At 50.5% G+C, this 13,425-nt stretch overlaps 1 protein-coding gene across 2 annotated transcripts in view; it reads right to left on the bottom strand.

Moving 5' to 3' along the window:
* Positions 1-9,051: 9,051 nt before the first annotated feature.
* Positions 9,052-13,425, bottom strand: part of PLEKHO2 (pleckstrin homology domain containing O2) — a 23,036-nt gene continuing 18,662 nt past the window's right edge. For both annotated transcript variants that reach the window (XM_075575299.1, XM_075575300.1), the window contains one exon: positions 9,052-12,070. In XM_075575299.1, coding sequence (XP_075431414.1) covers positions 10,790-12,070 — 1,281 coding nt within the window. In that variant the 3' untranslated portion in view covers positions 9,052-10,789. The remainder of the gene's footprint in view (positions 12,071-13,425) is intronic.

The raw sequence follows: 13,425 nt of genomic DNA, 5'->3' as shown, positions 1-13,425 counted from the left end.
CCTTTCTCTGCAGCAGACGGCGGGATTACTCCTGGCTTCGGTCAGTGTCCAGTTATTGAGAAAAACCTACATGTGCTCCAAATGGGGACCGGAAAGCAGTGAGGCCGGTGGAGGCCATGTTGTTTTATCCCAGATCAGCGGTGACTTGGTGCCCCAGTCTTTGGCAGTCCGCCATGCAACGCTGAGTGATCCCCATTCTCAACCTCAATGTGTTTTAGTTAGTGGGTGTGCGCTGTACGTTTAACCCCGTCAGTGCCAATGCGCCGCGGAATTAAAGTTACCTAGTGCAACACGCAGAGAAGGCGTCGCGCGGGAGAGTAAAATCTCACTTCTTCACTGAAGCAGGCGCGACCACCCCCCTGATATCCCCTACTGCCTCTGGAGCATGGAGGCAGCCAACTCCAGACCTCAAAGGCCGCCAACAGGTCAGGTTTTCAGGATATCCCTGCTTCAGCACAGGTGGCGCAGTCAAAGACTGAGCCACTTCTGCTGAAGCAGGGATATCCTGAAAGCTTGACCTGTTGGCGGCCCTTGAGGACTGGAGTTGGCTACCCCTGCTCTAGATTGTAAGCTCCTGGGATCCCGACGCTCCTTATCTACACTAATAGTGTGAGCTAGCCTTGTCATCTTATTCATGTCTACTCGCCCCCATTGTACTGCGCTGCTGAATGCGTTGGTGCCTTACACTTAAATAATAATAGTAATAAGGGCCTCACTCTATTTTAGCTCCGGGATGTGTTTAGCGAGTTGGATCTGACCCTTTAAAGTCTCAACACAACCCTGAGTGACACCCCCTGTCTCCGACTGAGCCTCGTCCTGCGTTAGACTGGATGGGGGTCTCTCACTCTTTGCCCTCCCTGATATGCTGCAGCAATAAATAGCCTTACAGGAAATAGCATTGGTGAGTCAGAGGATGCAGGGCCGTCACATCTCCCAATCTCAGTGATATTAGTAGAACGCGAAGAATACCGCGCCCTGGTGGCCGTTTGTCCAGCGCTAGTAACCCTTTCCCGGCTTCCTGCTGCTTTCCCAGGACGTTTAACATTTTATCTGCCATCAGCGCCCGTTTTTGGTTCCATGTCTGCGCTGGCATCGAAGGGATGAAACATTTTTTGTCGCTGTATTGCAGTGTCCGCCAGCAGGGGAAGGGTTAATGTGTGTATTTACTTTGTTGCTTCTATCTGTTGCCGTATTCGGAAGGTCCCCGCGGGAGAAATGTCGACCCGTGTGGTACTCAGTCCTTGCAACTTTGCGGCTCTTTTATAGGTTACACAGATAAAGGTGCAGTTCCCACGACATGACCTGAAAGTGAAGTGGGGCCCAACTTGTGCAATCACCGCCCTGGAGGGCCCCCAACATCACCGCGTATAAGGTCCCACTCCACAGGTAAGGTCCCACTACACAGGTAAGGCCCTGCTCCACAGGTAAGGCCCTGCTCCACAGATAAGGCCCCGCTCCACAGGTAAGGCCCCCGACATCACCGCGTGTAAGGCCCCACTTCACAGGTAGAGCCCCGCTCCACAGGTAAGGCCCCCGTTCCACAGGTAAGGCCCCCGCTCCACAGGTAAGGCCCCGCTCCACACGTAAGGCCCCGCTCCACAGGTAAGGCCCCCGACGTCACCGTGTGTAAGCTCCCACTTCACAGGTAGAGCCCCGCTCCACAGGTAAGACCCCCGCTCCACAGGGAAGGCCCCCGCTTCACAGGTAAGGCCCTGCTCCACAGGTAGAGCCCTGCTCCACAGGTAAGGCCTCCACTCGACAGGTAGAGCTCCGCTCCACAGGTAAGGCTCCTGCTCCACAGGTAAGGCCCCCACTACACAGGTAGAGCCCCCGCTCCACAGGTAAGGCCCCCGCACCACAGGTAAGGCCTGCTCCACAGGTAAGGCCCGCTCCACAGGAAAGGCCCCCGCTCTACAGGTAAGGCCTACTCCACAGGTAAGGCCCCCACTCTACAGGTAAGGTCCCGCTCCACAGGTAAGGCCCGCTCCACAGCAAAGGCCCCCGCTCCACAGGTAAGGCCTCCGCTCTACAGGTAAGGCCCCCGCTCCACATGTAAGGTCCCCGCTCCACAGGTAGAGCCCCCGCTCCACAGGTAGAGCCCCGCTCCACAGGTAAGGCCCCGCTCCACAGGTAAGGCCCCGCTCCACAGGTAAGGCCCCGCTCCACAGGTAAGGCCCCCACTACACAGGTAGAGCCCCCGCTCCACAGGTAAGGCCCCGCTCCACAGGTAAGGCCCCCAATGTCACCGCATGTAAGGTCCCACTTCACAGGTAGAGCCACGCTCCACAGGTAAGGCCCCCACTACACAGGTAGAGCCCCCACTCCACAGGTAGAGCCCCGCTCCACAGGTAAGGTCCCCACTACACAGGTACGGCCCCCGCTCCACAGGTAGAGCCCCGCTCCACAGGTAAGGCCCTCGCTCCACAGGTAAGGCCCCCGCTCCACAGGTAAGGCCCCCGCTCCACAGGTAAGGTCCCGCTCCACAGGTAAGGCCCCGCTCCACAGGTAGAGCCCAGTTCCTCCACAGGTAAGGCCTCCACTACACAGGTAGAGCCCCACTCCACAGTTAAGGCCCCTGCTTCACAGGTAAGGCCCCCGCTCCACAGGTAGAGCCCCGCTCCACAGGTAAGGCCCCCACTACACAGGTAGAGCCCCTGCTCCACAGGTAGAGCCCCACTTCGCAGGTAAAGCCCCCGTTCCACAGGTAAAGACCGGTCCACAGGTAAGGCCCCCGCTCTACAGGTAAGGCCCCCGCTCCACAGGTAAGGCCCCCACTCCACAGGTTAGCCCCCCACTCCACAGGTAAAGCCCCCACTCCACAGGTAAGGCCTGCTCCACAGGTAAGGGCCCCGCTCTACAGATAAGGCCTGCTCCACAGGTAAGGCCCCCGCTCCACAGGTAGGGCCCCGCTCCACAGGTAAGGCCCCCCGCTCTACAGGTAAGGCCCCCGCTCTACAGGTAAGGCCCCCGCTCTACAGGTAAGGCCCCCACTCCACAGGTAAGGCCCCGCTCCACAGGTAAGGCCCCCCAATCTACAGGTAAGGCCCCCGCTCTACAGATAAGGCCCCCGCTCTACAGGTAAGGCCCCCACTCCACAGGTAAGGTTCACGCTCCACAGGTAAGGCCCCCACTCTACAGGTAAGTCCCCCGCTCTACAGGTAGGGCCCTGAGGGGAGGGGGTGGAGAGGGGGGCTTTATTTTTTTCTTGCCGCTGGGCCCACTGGTAACTAGTTCTGCCCCTGATTAGCAGCAGTATTCATTTAGATTTTGAACAGACAAATTGTACAGTAAGGGGAAGGGATCTTCAACAAACAGAATTGAACTTGCAGGAAGCAGCAATCCCACCTCCTTTTGATTTTTATTATTCTTGTTTTACTTAACTGAATTAGAGTTAAGCTGGAAGTATCTGGAACATTCATACGGTTAAAGACTTTTGGGGATCATGCCCGTGTTTACTAAGTGGCGCTAAGCAATACGACACGTTAAAGCCCGCTGACTTAAAGGTCTGGTCACTTAGTAAATATTCATTATGTCGCTGAGGTCAGACAGGCTGCGGCGCACTTTAGGGCCTTATTTTGCCACAGCGCCCTCTTCGGACTATATAGAATTAGCCGTAAACTTAGGCTGCGTCCCTGTTAGCGCTGAGCGGGCGGCGCTCGTTGCGTTAACATACTTATATATAAATATGTAAGTTCCCGCTCAAGCGGCGCTCGGTGCTTACCAAATCAAAATTATCTGACGTCCCCGCGCGCTCAGCTGGCCCGCAATGCCGCCCCTTCCCCCTCCTCCCCCCCCCCCTCCGCGCGCTTGTGTAAATCAGAGGACAAAGCATGAGCGTGCTCAGCGCCAGCGGGGACTCAGCCTTAGTCTTAATAATGTGTTCTATTAGTCCAAATAGAAAAGACATCACCTGCTATTCATGTCCTCACTCACTCTTGCACAAGTCCAGCTGGACTGACCTCGCCCCACCAGCCTGACACACGCATGTTACACGCGCTTCTGCTCACTCCCAGAGACTTCCGAACCAGTGGTCAGTGCCTGGTCAGACTTGCTGGACATGGTATTGGGTTCCGCACACTGTGAATGCCAAGCCTCCCTCTCCTAGCCACCAGCAGCCCTTCCTGCGTGTGTAGTATACAGTGAGAGCAGGTTTGGGAATACAGAGCACCGTCTCTCCCTGTAATACCCCTCCCTGGGTTCCGTGAGGAGCAGGGGGTTTAATGAGAGCAATTTGCTGCTCACAAAGGGGTATATGTATTAGGGCAGAGGTGGTGAAAGTCTGGGGCAAAATAATTGCACACGATATCAAACAACACACAGAACCCCAGCAAGCTCATTTTGGGAATACTGTGTATTTTTGTCATATTGGATGTAGCATTGGGCTTCTCCGATATCAAAGAATTAAAAAATCCTATTGTTTATAATGGGATTATTTATTTCATACAGTGGGGGCAGATACGCGACTCAATCAGTATGAGAGCGTCTCAGTGAGTGGGAGTGGCTCAGTGAGAATGGGAGTGGCTCAGTGAGTGGGTGTGGCTCAGTGAGTGGGTGTGGCTCAGTGAGTATGGGAGTGGCTGAGTGAGTGGGAGTGGCTGAGTGAGTGAGGAGGTGGGTGCAGGGGTGGCTCAGAGAGTGAAGGAGCAGCTCAGTGAGTGAGGGAGCAGCTCAGTGAGTGATCGGTTCAGTGAGTCAGAAAGTAGCTCAGTGAGTGTAGGGGCGGCTCAGTGAGTGTAGGGAGAGGCTCAGTGAGTGTAGGGGCGGCTCAGTGAGTGAGGAAGTAGGTGTAGGGGCGGCTCAATGAGTGAGGAAGTGGGTGTAGGAGCGTCTGAGTTAAGGAGCAGTTCAGTGAGTGTGGGAGCAGCTCTGAGTGAGGGAGCGGCTCCGTGAGTGTAAGGGCGGATCAATGAGTGAGTAAGTGTGTGTAGGAGTGGCTCAGTGAGTGTGGGAGTGGCTCAGTGGCTGAGGGAGTGCCTCAGTGAGTGTAGGGGAGGCTCAGTGAGTGAGGAGGTGGGTGTAGGGCGGCTCCGTGAGTGAGGAAGTGGGTGTATGGGTGGCTCAGTGAGTGAGGAAGCGGCTCAGTGAGTGAGGAAGTGGGTGTAGGGGCAGCTCAGTGAGTGAAGGAGTGGCTCAGTGAGGGAGTGACTCAGTGAGGGAGTGGGTGTAGGGGTTGTTCAGTGAGTGAGGGAGTGGGTGTAGGGGTGGCTCAGTGAGTGAGGGAGTGTAGGGTTGACTCTGAGTAAGGAAGTGGGTGTAGGGGTGGCTCAGTGAGTGATGCAGCGGCTCAGTGAGTGAGGGAGCGGCTCAGTGAGTGAGGAAGTGGGTGTAGGGGCACCTCAGTGAGTGCGAAAATGGGTGTATGAGGGCTAAGTGAGTGAAGGAGTGGCTCAGTGAGTGAAGGAGTGGCTCTGAGTGAGGGAACGGCTCAGTGAGTGAAGGAGTGGCTCAGTGAGTGAAGGAGTGGCTCTGAGTGAGGGAACGGCGGTGTGTGAAGGAGTGGCTCAGTGAGTGAAGGAGTGGCTCTGAGTGAGGGAGCGGCTCAGTGAGTGAGGGAGCAGCTCAGTGAGTGAAGGCATGGACTGAAAATAATGACATGATCCCGGTGTCAGTTCCTTGTGACCTTGGGCAAGTCACTTTATCGCCATGCCTCGGGCACTAAAATTAGCTTAGAGTGTAAGCTCTGTGGGGCAATGACCTCTCATGCCTGGAACACACCATGTAAAGTTCTCCCTACACTGTCAGCGCTGTGTAATAATAATTTGTATTATTTTCTGTAGCGATTAGGTGAGCCCTGGGTATAATTACAGTGCTGCCCTCACACACGTATCTCTGTGTGAGCGGAACACGCTGTATAAAGCCTCCTTGTTGCAGAGCGCACACAGCGCCCCTGTGATCCCACACTCCGTATTGTTCTTGGCAGCGCTGAGTGTGAGCTGGGACAGGCGGCCCTGTGCTGCAGAAAGGATGAGGGGAGACTTGGTCTTCCTGTTACAGGTCAGTTGATACCCTGAGGTCCCCACCCAGAGCTGACATCTTTGCTCAGTGTCACCCAAAGTGATCGCCTTATAAGGCAAAAATACTACAGAGTACTCACTGTTACTGCACCTTAACCCTGACACGGACTCCCTGTTACTGCACCTTAATCCTGATGTGTCACTGCTGATCTCCTCTTCTCCCTCTCCACTTGCCCTCTTGACCCCATTCCCTCCCATCTCCTAAAACCTCTTGCTCCTACTATAATCCATACTTTCACACACATTTTTAACTCCTCCCTCTGCTCTCGTACCTTTCCCTCCTCCTTCAAGCATACAACAGTTATACCATTACTCAAAAACAGCAAGCTTGACCCTTCCTGTTTTTCTAACTACCGACCTGTCTCCCTCCTGCCTTTTGCCTCTAAACTCCTTGAACGTCTTGTATTCTCTCGCTTGTTCAATTTTCTCAACGCCTATTCTCTCCTAGACCCTCTACAATCTGGCTTCCGCACTGGTCACTCCACTGAAACAGCCCTCAGTAAAATAACTGATAACCTCCATGCTGCCAAAGACAGAGGTCATTACACTCTACTCATATTCCTCGACATCTTTGCAGCATTTGACACCATGGACCACCCTCTTCTCCTTCACATTCTCCATACTCTTGGTATTCGGAACAAAGCTCTATCCTGGATCTCATCTTACCTCTCCCATCGTACTTTCAATGTCTCTTCTGCTAACACCTCCTCCTCCTCTATTGGTCTCTCTATGGGGGTACCCCAGGGCTCTGTCCTGTGACCTCTTCCCTTTTCTCTGTTCACACTTTCTCTTGGTGACCTAATCACGTCTCTTGGGTTTAAATATCACCTCTATGCTGACGACACACAAATTTACTTTTCTACCCCCTGCTGTACGGACCAAAGTTTCTGAATGTCTCTCTGCGATATCATCCTGGATGGCCCTCCGCCGCCTTAAACTCAACATGGCTAAAACAGAGCTCCTCATACTTCCTCCCAAACATGGCCCTACTACCTCCTTCCACATTACTGTTGGAAGTTCTATCATACACCCAGTAGCCCAAGCACACTGCTTAGGGGTCACACTCGACTCCTCTCTCACATTCGCCCCTCATATTCAAAACGTTTCTAAAACCTGTCGCTTTTCCCCCCGCAATATCACAAAGATACGCCCTTTCCTCTGTTGCTCGACTGCTAAAACTCTAACACAAGCCCTCATTCTCTCCCGTCTCGATTACTGTAACCTCCTGCTGTCCAGCCTTCCTGCCTCTCACCTGTCTCCCCTACAATCTATCCTAAACGCTGCTGCCAGAATCACTCTACTCTTTCCTAAATCTGTCTCAGTATCTCCCCTGCTGAATTCCCTCTCCTGGCTTCCTATCAAATCCCACATCTCACACTCAATTTGCCTCCTCACTTTTAAAGCTTTACACTCTTCTGCCCCTCCTTACATCTCAGCCCTAATTTCTCGCTATGCACCATCCCGACTTTTGCGTTCTGCTCAAGGATGTCTTTGTATATAAAAGCCCTCTCCAGCCTTAAACCTCTCTCACTGACTGCCCCACACCTGTGGAATGCCCTTACCCTCAATACCCGACTAGCACCCACTATCCACCTTAAGACCCACTTGCTTAAAGAAACATATAAGTAGCACCTTGGATAATACTATACACATAATACATAAAGCTTGGCCCCTTGCCAACACACTTACCAGAATTCCCTCCTATTGTCTCTGTATGTTCTTCCTACCTACCAATTAGATTGTAAGCTCTTTGGAGCAGGGACTCCTCCTCTGAAATGTTACTTTTATGTCTGAAGCACTTATTCCCATGATGTGTTATTTGTATTATTTGTTATTTATAGGATTGCCACGCGTATTACTGCTGTGAAGCACTATGTATATTAATGGCGCTATATTAATAAAGACATACTGTATATACATACACCTTAATCCTGACCCGGAGCTCCTGCGGCCCTCTGTATTACAATGGTACAAGTTTTCAGTTGCGTCAGTTTGCGCGCCACGTGAGTGCAACTAAATGCAAATTTTCCCCGGAAAGGAACCTTGTTCTGTTTCTCTAGCGGCTGCTGTATGTTTGAACCAGAGGTGATTCCTACATATACTATGAGGTCCAGATGTTCACTTGGTCTCTGTTTTGGTTTAGAATTATTGTGAAATATGTGAATTTGATCTATATCTATATCTATACTTAGTTAAGTTATGGTGGGTAAAAAAAAGTGACAAAAACCCTCCACAGCAAAGCATATAGCAAATGGAAATATTACTGTATGCTCATTTGCATGTCTAAGACAGGTCTGCAACCCCGCCTTTCACCATTATCACCCAGCACACAGCACTTCCACTGCAGCAAGGGTTTCTGGGAAATGACATGCAAATGAGCACACAGTGCCACCTTTTGCTTCAAAACCATTTAACATGGTCCCCTATAAGCTTAAGCGTGCTGCATTTCACAGCTTTGAGCACAGCCAGGGTTAAGATGCATAGCCAGTAAACCCACCCACAGACAGCTGTTTAGACCTTAATGGGTCTCCTCAGTGTGCCTATATATATATATATTATAGGCATACCTCTATTCATAGTACACAGATCTGCAGCATGTTTTACTTGACAGAATTGTGCCTTTTAGAGAGCTACCAATTTTTTTGCTTCAATACAAACTGGCTGTTTATTTTTTCAGCCACTGGTGATTTATTTGACCAATTAATGTGCATTTGCCCTCATAGTATATGTGTATTGTCAGCTGTGAGTCCCCCTCCTCTTTTATATTTCTCCCCCTGTTTTTATCTTTATAGCAATACATTTGTAATAATAATTCTATCCATGTATGCCCGTGTGCTTCATTATAAGGATACTTTTTGGTTGCGTTATACATTTATTATCCTTGAGCACCACTGCCTATTGATACTTTATCATATACTTAGGACAGTCTTTGGGCAACCGTCACGATTTGTGTTGATGCGGTATACTTTGTGTCTTCTCCTATATATATATATATAGTGCCAAACTAATCTACTTTATTACAAATAATAATAATAACTTTGTTTTTGGAGACATTTTATTGTCAAAAAAAATGCGTGTTCTTTGAAACTAAACATAACAGGCACGAGGCTGCTAATGGCTCTGGTCGCCACGGAATGCGTCAGGTTATTGAGGATAGCGCTACACGTTCCAGTCGGGGAAACCAGATGTTGCAAAGTTGCCGACAGCCATGTTTTTCTATCCCAAAATGATGGACATTTGTCACTCAAAAAGGTAAGTGTCGATTCCGCTCATGCAGACAATGATTCGGGGCACTTTCCTTTCCGAGACAAAAGGAAGTCTGGGATTAATGCACTTTTAAGCGTTCTGTATAAAAATCTTTACCTAGTCATACTCATTAATGACCTACACAGCTGCTTCCATGGAGGGAACATACATGGTATTGTGCTATAGGAGGCTAAAGTTGACTCCTACACGAGATCTCACCCTATATCACAGGGGGGCTCAACTCCAGTCCTCAAGCCACCCAACAACAGGTCAGGTTCTCAGGATATCCCAGCTTCAGCACAGATGGCTCAGAGGCTCCGTCAAAGCCTCTGATTGAGCCACCTGTGCTGAAGCTGGGACTGATTGAGCCACCTGTGCTGAAGCAGGGATATCCTGAAAACCTGACCTGTTGGGGAGGGGGGGGGGCTGGGGACTGGAGTTGAGCAGCCCTGCTATAACAGATAGACACAGAAAGAGGGAGACTAGTGCAGGGTGACGGGGTGACGGGGTGACGGGGTGACCGGGGTCTGAGAAAGCAAAGGAAATAACCAGCAATGTATCTCAGGAAGCTGGGAATCTTTCCTGGGACGGAGCCCATACGATTGCAGCGTAGAATGTCTTAACTCCTTCGCTGCCAAAAGGGTCTGTGACATGGAACCTATGGATTTATCCAACGTAGATATGGGAGACTCCCTCACGCTCAGCTAAAAAATAATGTCTTTTTCTTCCCACTTTTCTCCCTGAAAAATAGTTTCCTTGATCCAATGCAGGCTGTAATACATGTGAATGGACCGACACGGGAGTCGGTCACAGATATACTGTGCTAAAGCTTTCACACAACTCCTCTTCAGGTGAGCTGCATTGTTGAGGAAGAGACTTGTGAGGCCCTGAAAAGCTTCTGTGCAAATTGCATCTATGAAGAACTCTCACATCCAGCCAATTAAAGGGGAGTAAGGCCGCGTTTATAGTGCTGGCGAAGGCGACGCGACCGATGACGTCGCCACCCGCGATGGTTGTAATTTGTTTTTTAGCGACGGTCGCCAGTGATGTCACTAAAGGGGGCGGGCCGTGCAATTTGATTGGTTTAGAGACATTCACATGTGGTAACTGTCTCTAAAAAATGAAATAGACCCGGCTACCAATTTTCCAGACGCTCCGTCGCTCCATAACCGTTGCGCTCACTACAAGCGCAGGCGACGGAGTCAATTGTTTTGTTTTCGAGCGGCGGCGCCGGCGCGGGCACTATAAGCGCAGCCTAAGACAACACCGACTTGAGCTTGTTGAAGTCTGTGTAGGATGAAGCAGACGATCTGTAGCACCAATAATTGGTTCTCTCGTGCTTGGGCTCCAGGATTTTCTGTATCCAAGAGATCTGCAGATTGTTTAAACTTGGGCGCAAAGAGAAAATAAAGACGGGTAAAAGTTAAAGTGCTGAAGCTTATGAAGTGCGATATTTCCAAGCTCTGTCTCCAAACTCAAACAGTGGGGCATCAACCCAATGTTACAGTAACAAGACAAAGTTGGGTGCGCTATGGGAGGCTTCGCCTGTACAGAGTCACTAGATCTTTCTGCTTCGCTTTCTGCGTCTCGGTCAATGCCTCGGACGCATTTGATGAGCTGCTGGACTCTCTCATTTCCTGTAGCGCCTGAGATGCTTCCCTGAGCTGTATCACTGCCTCGTTCAGAAGTGTCTCTGCATTAACCTCAGGTCCATTCCTTGCTGTGCTCTTCATCAGCTCCCCCTGCAAGACCCGATTCAGCAGGGTCTCTGTTGTCTGCCTTCCACGGGTCAGTTTCATCTCCACGTGGTGCAGATGGTCCTTAGTGAGATGTAATAAGGAGCTTTTTGGCTCGCTCATGCTCTCACTGTCCATGCTAACTTCTGATAGGAAGTCCCCCATGGAAGAAGACCTGGGTCTGCTGTCAGGGCAGATAGTTTCTGCTGATGCAGAGATAATGGGAGTTCGTGTACATGGTACCATTGGGTTTGCCTTCTCCAGGTCTGAGACACCAGCAGTTTCCGCAGTAGGCATCTTCTTCGCGTCCGTTTCACTCTTGATCACTTTATGGCGCTCAGGCTCTTCTTTTGCTTCTTCCTCTGGGTTTTCTGTAGACTCTTCCGAGAGGTTTTTCTTGGAGAGATCCTTCAAGCCTTCTCCAGTCTCTGTGGTTTTCTCACATGGGTGGTCAGAGCCTCCCTGGTCCCCTGTCCCCCTGCTGGAGATCAGCTCATGCTGCTGCATGGTCATGTCTTCAGACACCACTTCTGTAGGAGGACTTTGTAGCTTTGCAGGCTCATCAGAATCAAACTCCACCAGGTTCTCCTTGCTCCCTCTCTCAGGTGGTTTCATCTCCACTTTGTCCAACAGGTCTGAGCTGGACCCCATCCACTTAATCTTGATTTTGTCAGATAAGATCTTAGGAGGAATTTTGGGAGGGAGCATTGCAGTCTCTCCTATGTTTTCTATGCTGCCACTCTCAGGTGTCTTGAGTCCTGGGTTCCCATCATATTTTCTTTCCTCACCCCCCTCGGACAGCAGTTTCTCCCTTGCATAGACATTTTCCTTGAGGACTTTTGGAGGAGGAGACGGTGGGTGAGGGGTTTTAGCATCACTGTCCCTTGTGTCTAGGTGGGGTTTGTCTGCAGAGGGGGGAGGACACGGCTTAGAAGGTGGCATGGGAATCTTCACCGGCTCCTTCTGCGGGTCACGCTCAGCCTTCTCGAAAATGGGAGTGACCATACTTTGAACCCCACTGTCCAGCATATCCAGATCTAACCTCAATGAACCATCTGAGACTGCCTGGGCCACCTGCAGAAGACAGCACAGAATCAGCACCATGCAGGACTAGATGTTACATATAGAATGTGTTATTAAGATGCCAGCAGAGGGAATGTCACCAACATTTTTATGACGGCTCCTGAAGAAGCTTAAATCCAAAGTATAATAATAATAATAATAATAATATATTACCTCCCCATATTCACAGGAGCGATTCTGGTGAGTGACCTTATATCCAAGTGATGAAACACACATCCTTTTAAAGCTGCAGTTCAGTCTTTTTTTTTTTTACTTCAATCGTTTCATGTGGGCAATCTCTAATTACCTAAAGAACTGCATAGCTGCCGGTCAATTCGTTCTCCGTCTATTGATCGGCAAAGTTTGGCGACATCTTTAAATATGGGGAACGTAAATCATTGCTATAGGAACGAGCATGCTTGTTAAAATAGAATGCAAGAAAATTGGTCTTTCAAAGTTGTTGTTTTTTAAAACAGAAAATGCTAAAGAATTTTTTCTTACAACAGAACTGATTTATTAAAAAAAACCCACACATGCAGGATATTGTCTGAACTGCAGCTTTAACTCTCAATGCGTGTCATAGTATCATTACCCCGTGTCATAGTATCATTACCCCGTGTCATAGTATCATTACCCCGTGTCATAGTATCATTACCCCGTGTCATAGTATCATTACCCCGTGTCATAGTATCATTACCCCGTGTCATAGTATCATTACCCGTGTCATAGTATCATTACCCCGTGTCATAGTATCATTACCCCGTGTCATAGTATCATTACCCCCTGCTGGCTTCTAAATTCTGCATACGTTACAAACAGGACACGTCATTAAAGAGCCCTCCTTTGAAGTGGGAAAGAGAAAGGGATCCATGGCCGAATAACTCAAACTGCAGAATGTAGTCCTCCTGTTGTAACTTCCCTTTAATGCCCAAGGGACCAGCAATGAGAATATATGGGGGGGGGGGGGGGGGACCAGCAATGAGAATATATGGGGGGGGGGGGGGACCAGCAATGAGAATATATGGGGGGGGGGGGGGGGAACAATGCAGCATTTATTCCTATTGCAAAGTGTTTCTGGCTCCGAAGAGAGGTCAAAGATGTTAGAATGTAAAGGGTTAATTGCAGCATTACATGCTTTAGTGCAGCATTAAGGGTTACAAGGATGTGTTGGGACTGAGTGTTGGCCGTGGATGGTCCTGCTGCCTGGCCGTGGAATGGTCCTGCTGCCTGGCCGTGGGATGGTCCTGCTGCCTGGCCGTGGGATGGTCCTGCTGCCTGGCCGTGGGATGGTCCTGCTGCCTGGCCGTGGAATGGTCCTGCTGCCTGGCCGTGGGATGGTCCTGCTGCCTGGCCGTGGGATGGTCCTG

The sequence above is a fragment of the Ascaphus truei genome, chromosome 18 (assembly GCF_040206685.1).
Source record: "Ascaphus truei isolate aAscTru1 chromosome 18, aAscTru1.hap1, whole genome shotgun sequence".
Lineage (NCBI taxonomy): Eukaryota > Metazoa > Chordata > Amphibia > Anura > Ascaphidae > Ascaphus > Ascaphus truei.
This window is presented reverse-complemented; position numbering and strand designations above follow the sequence as displayed.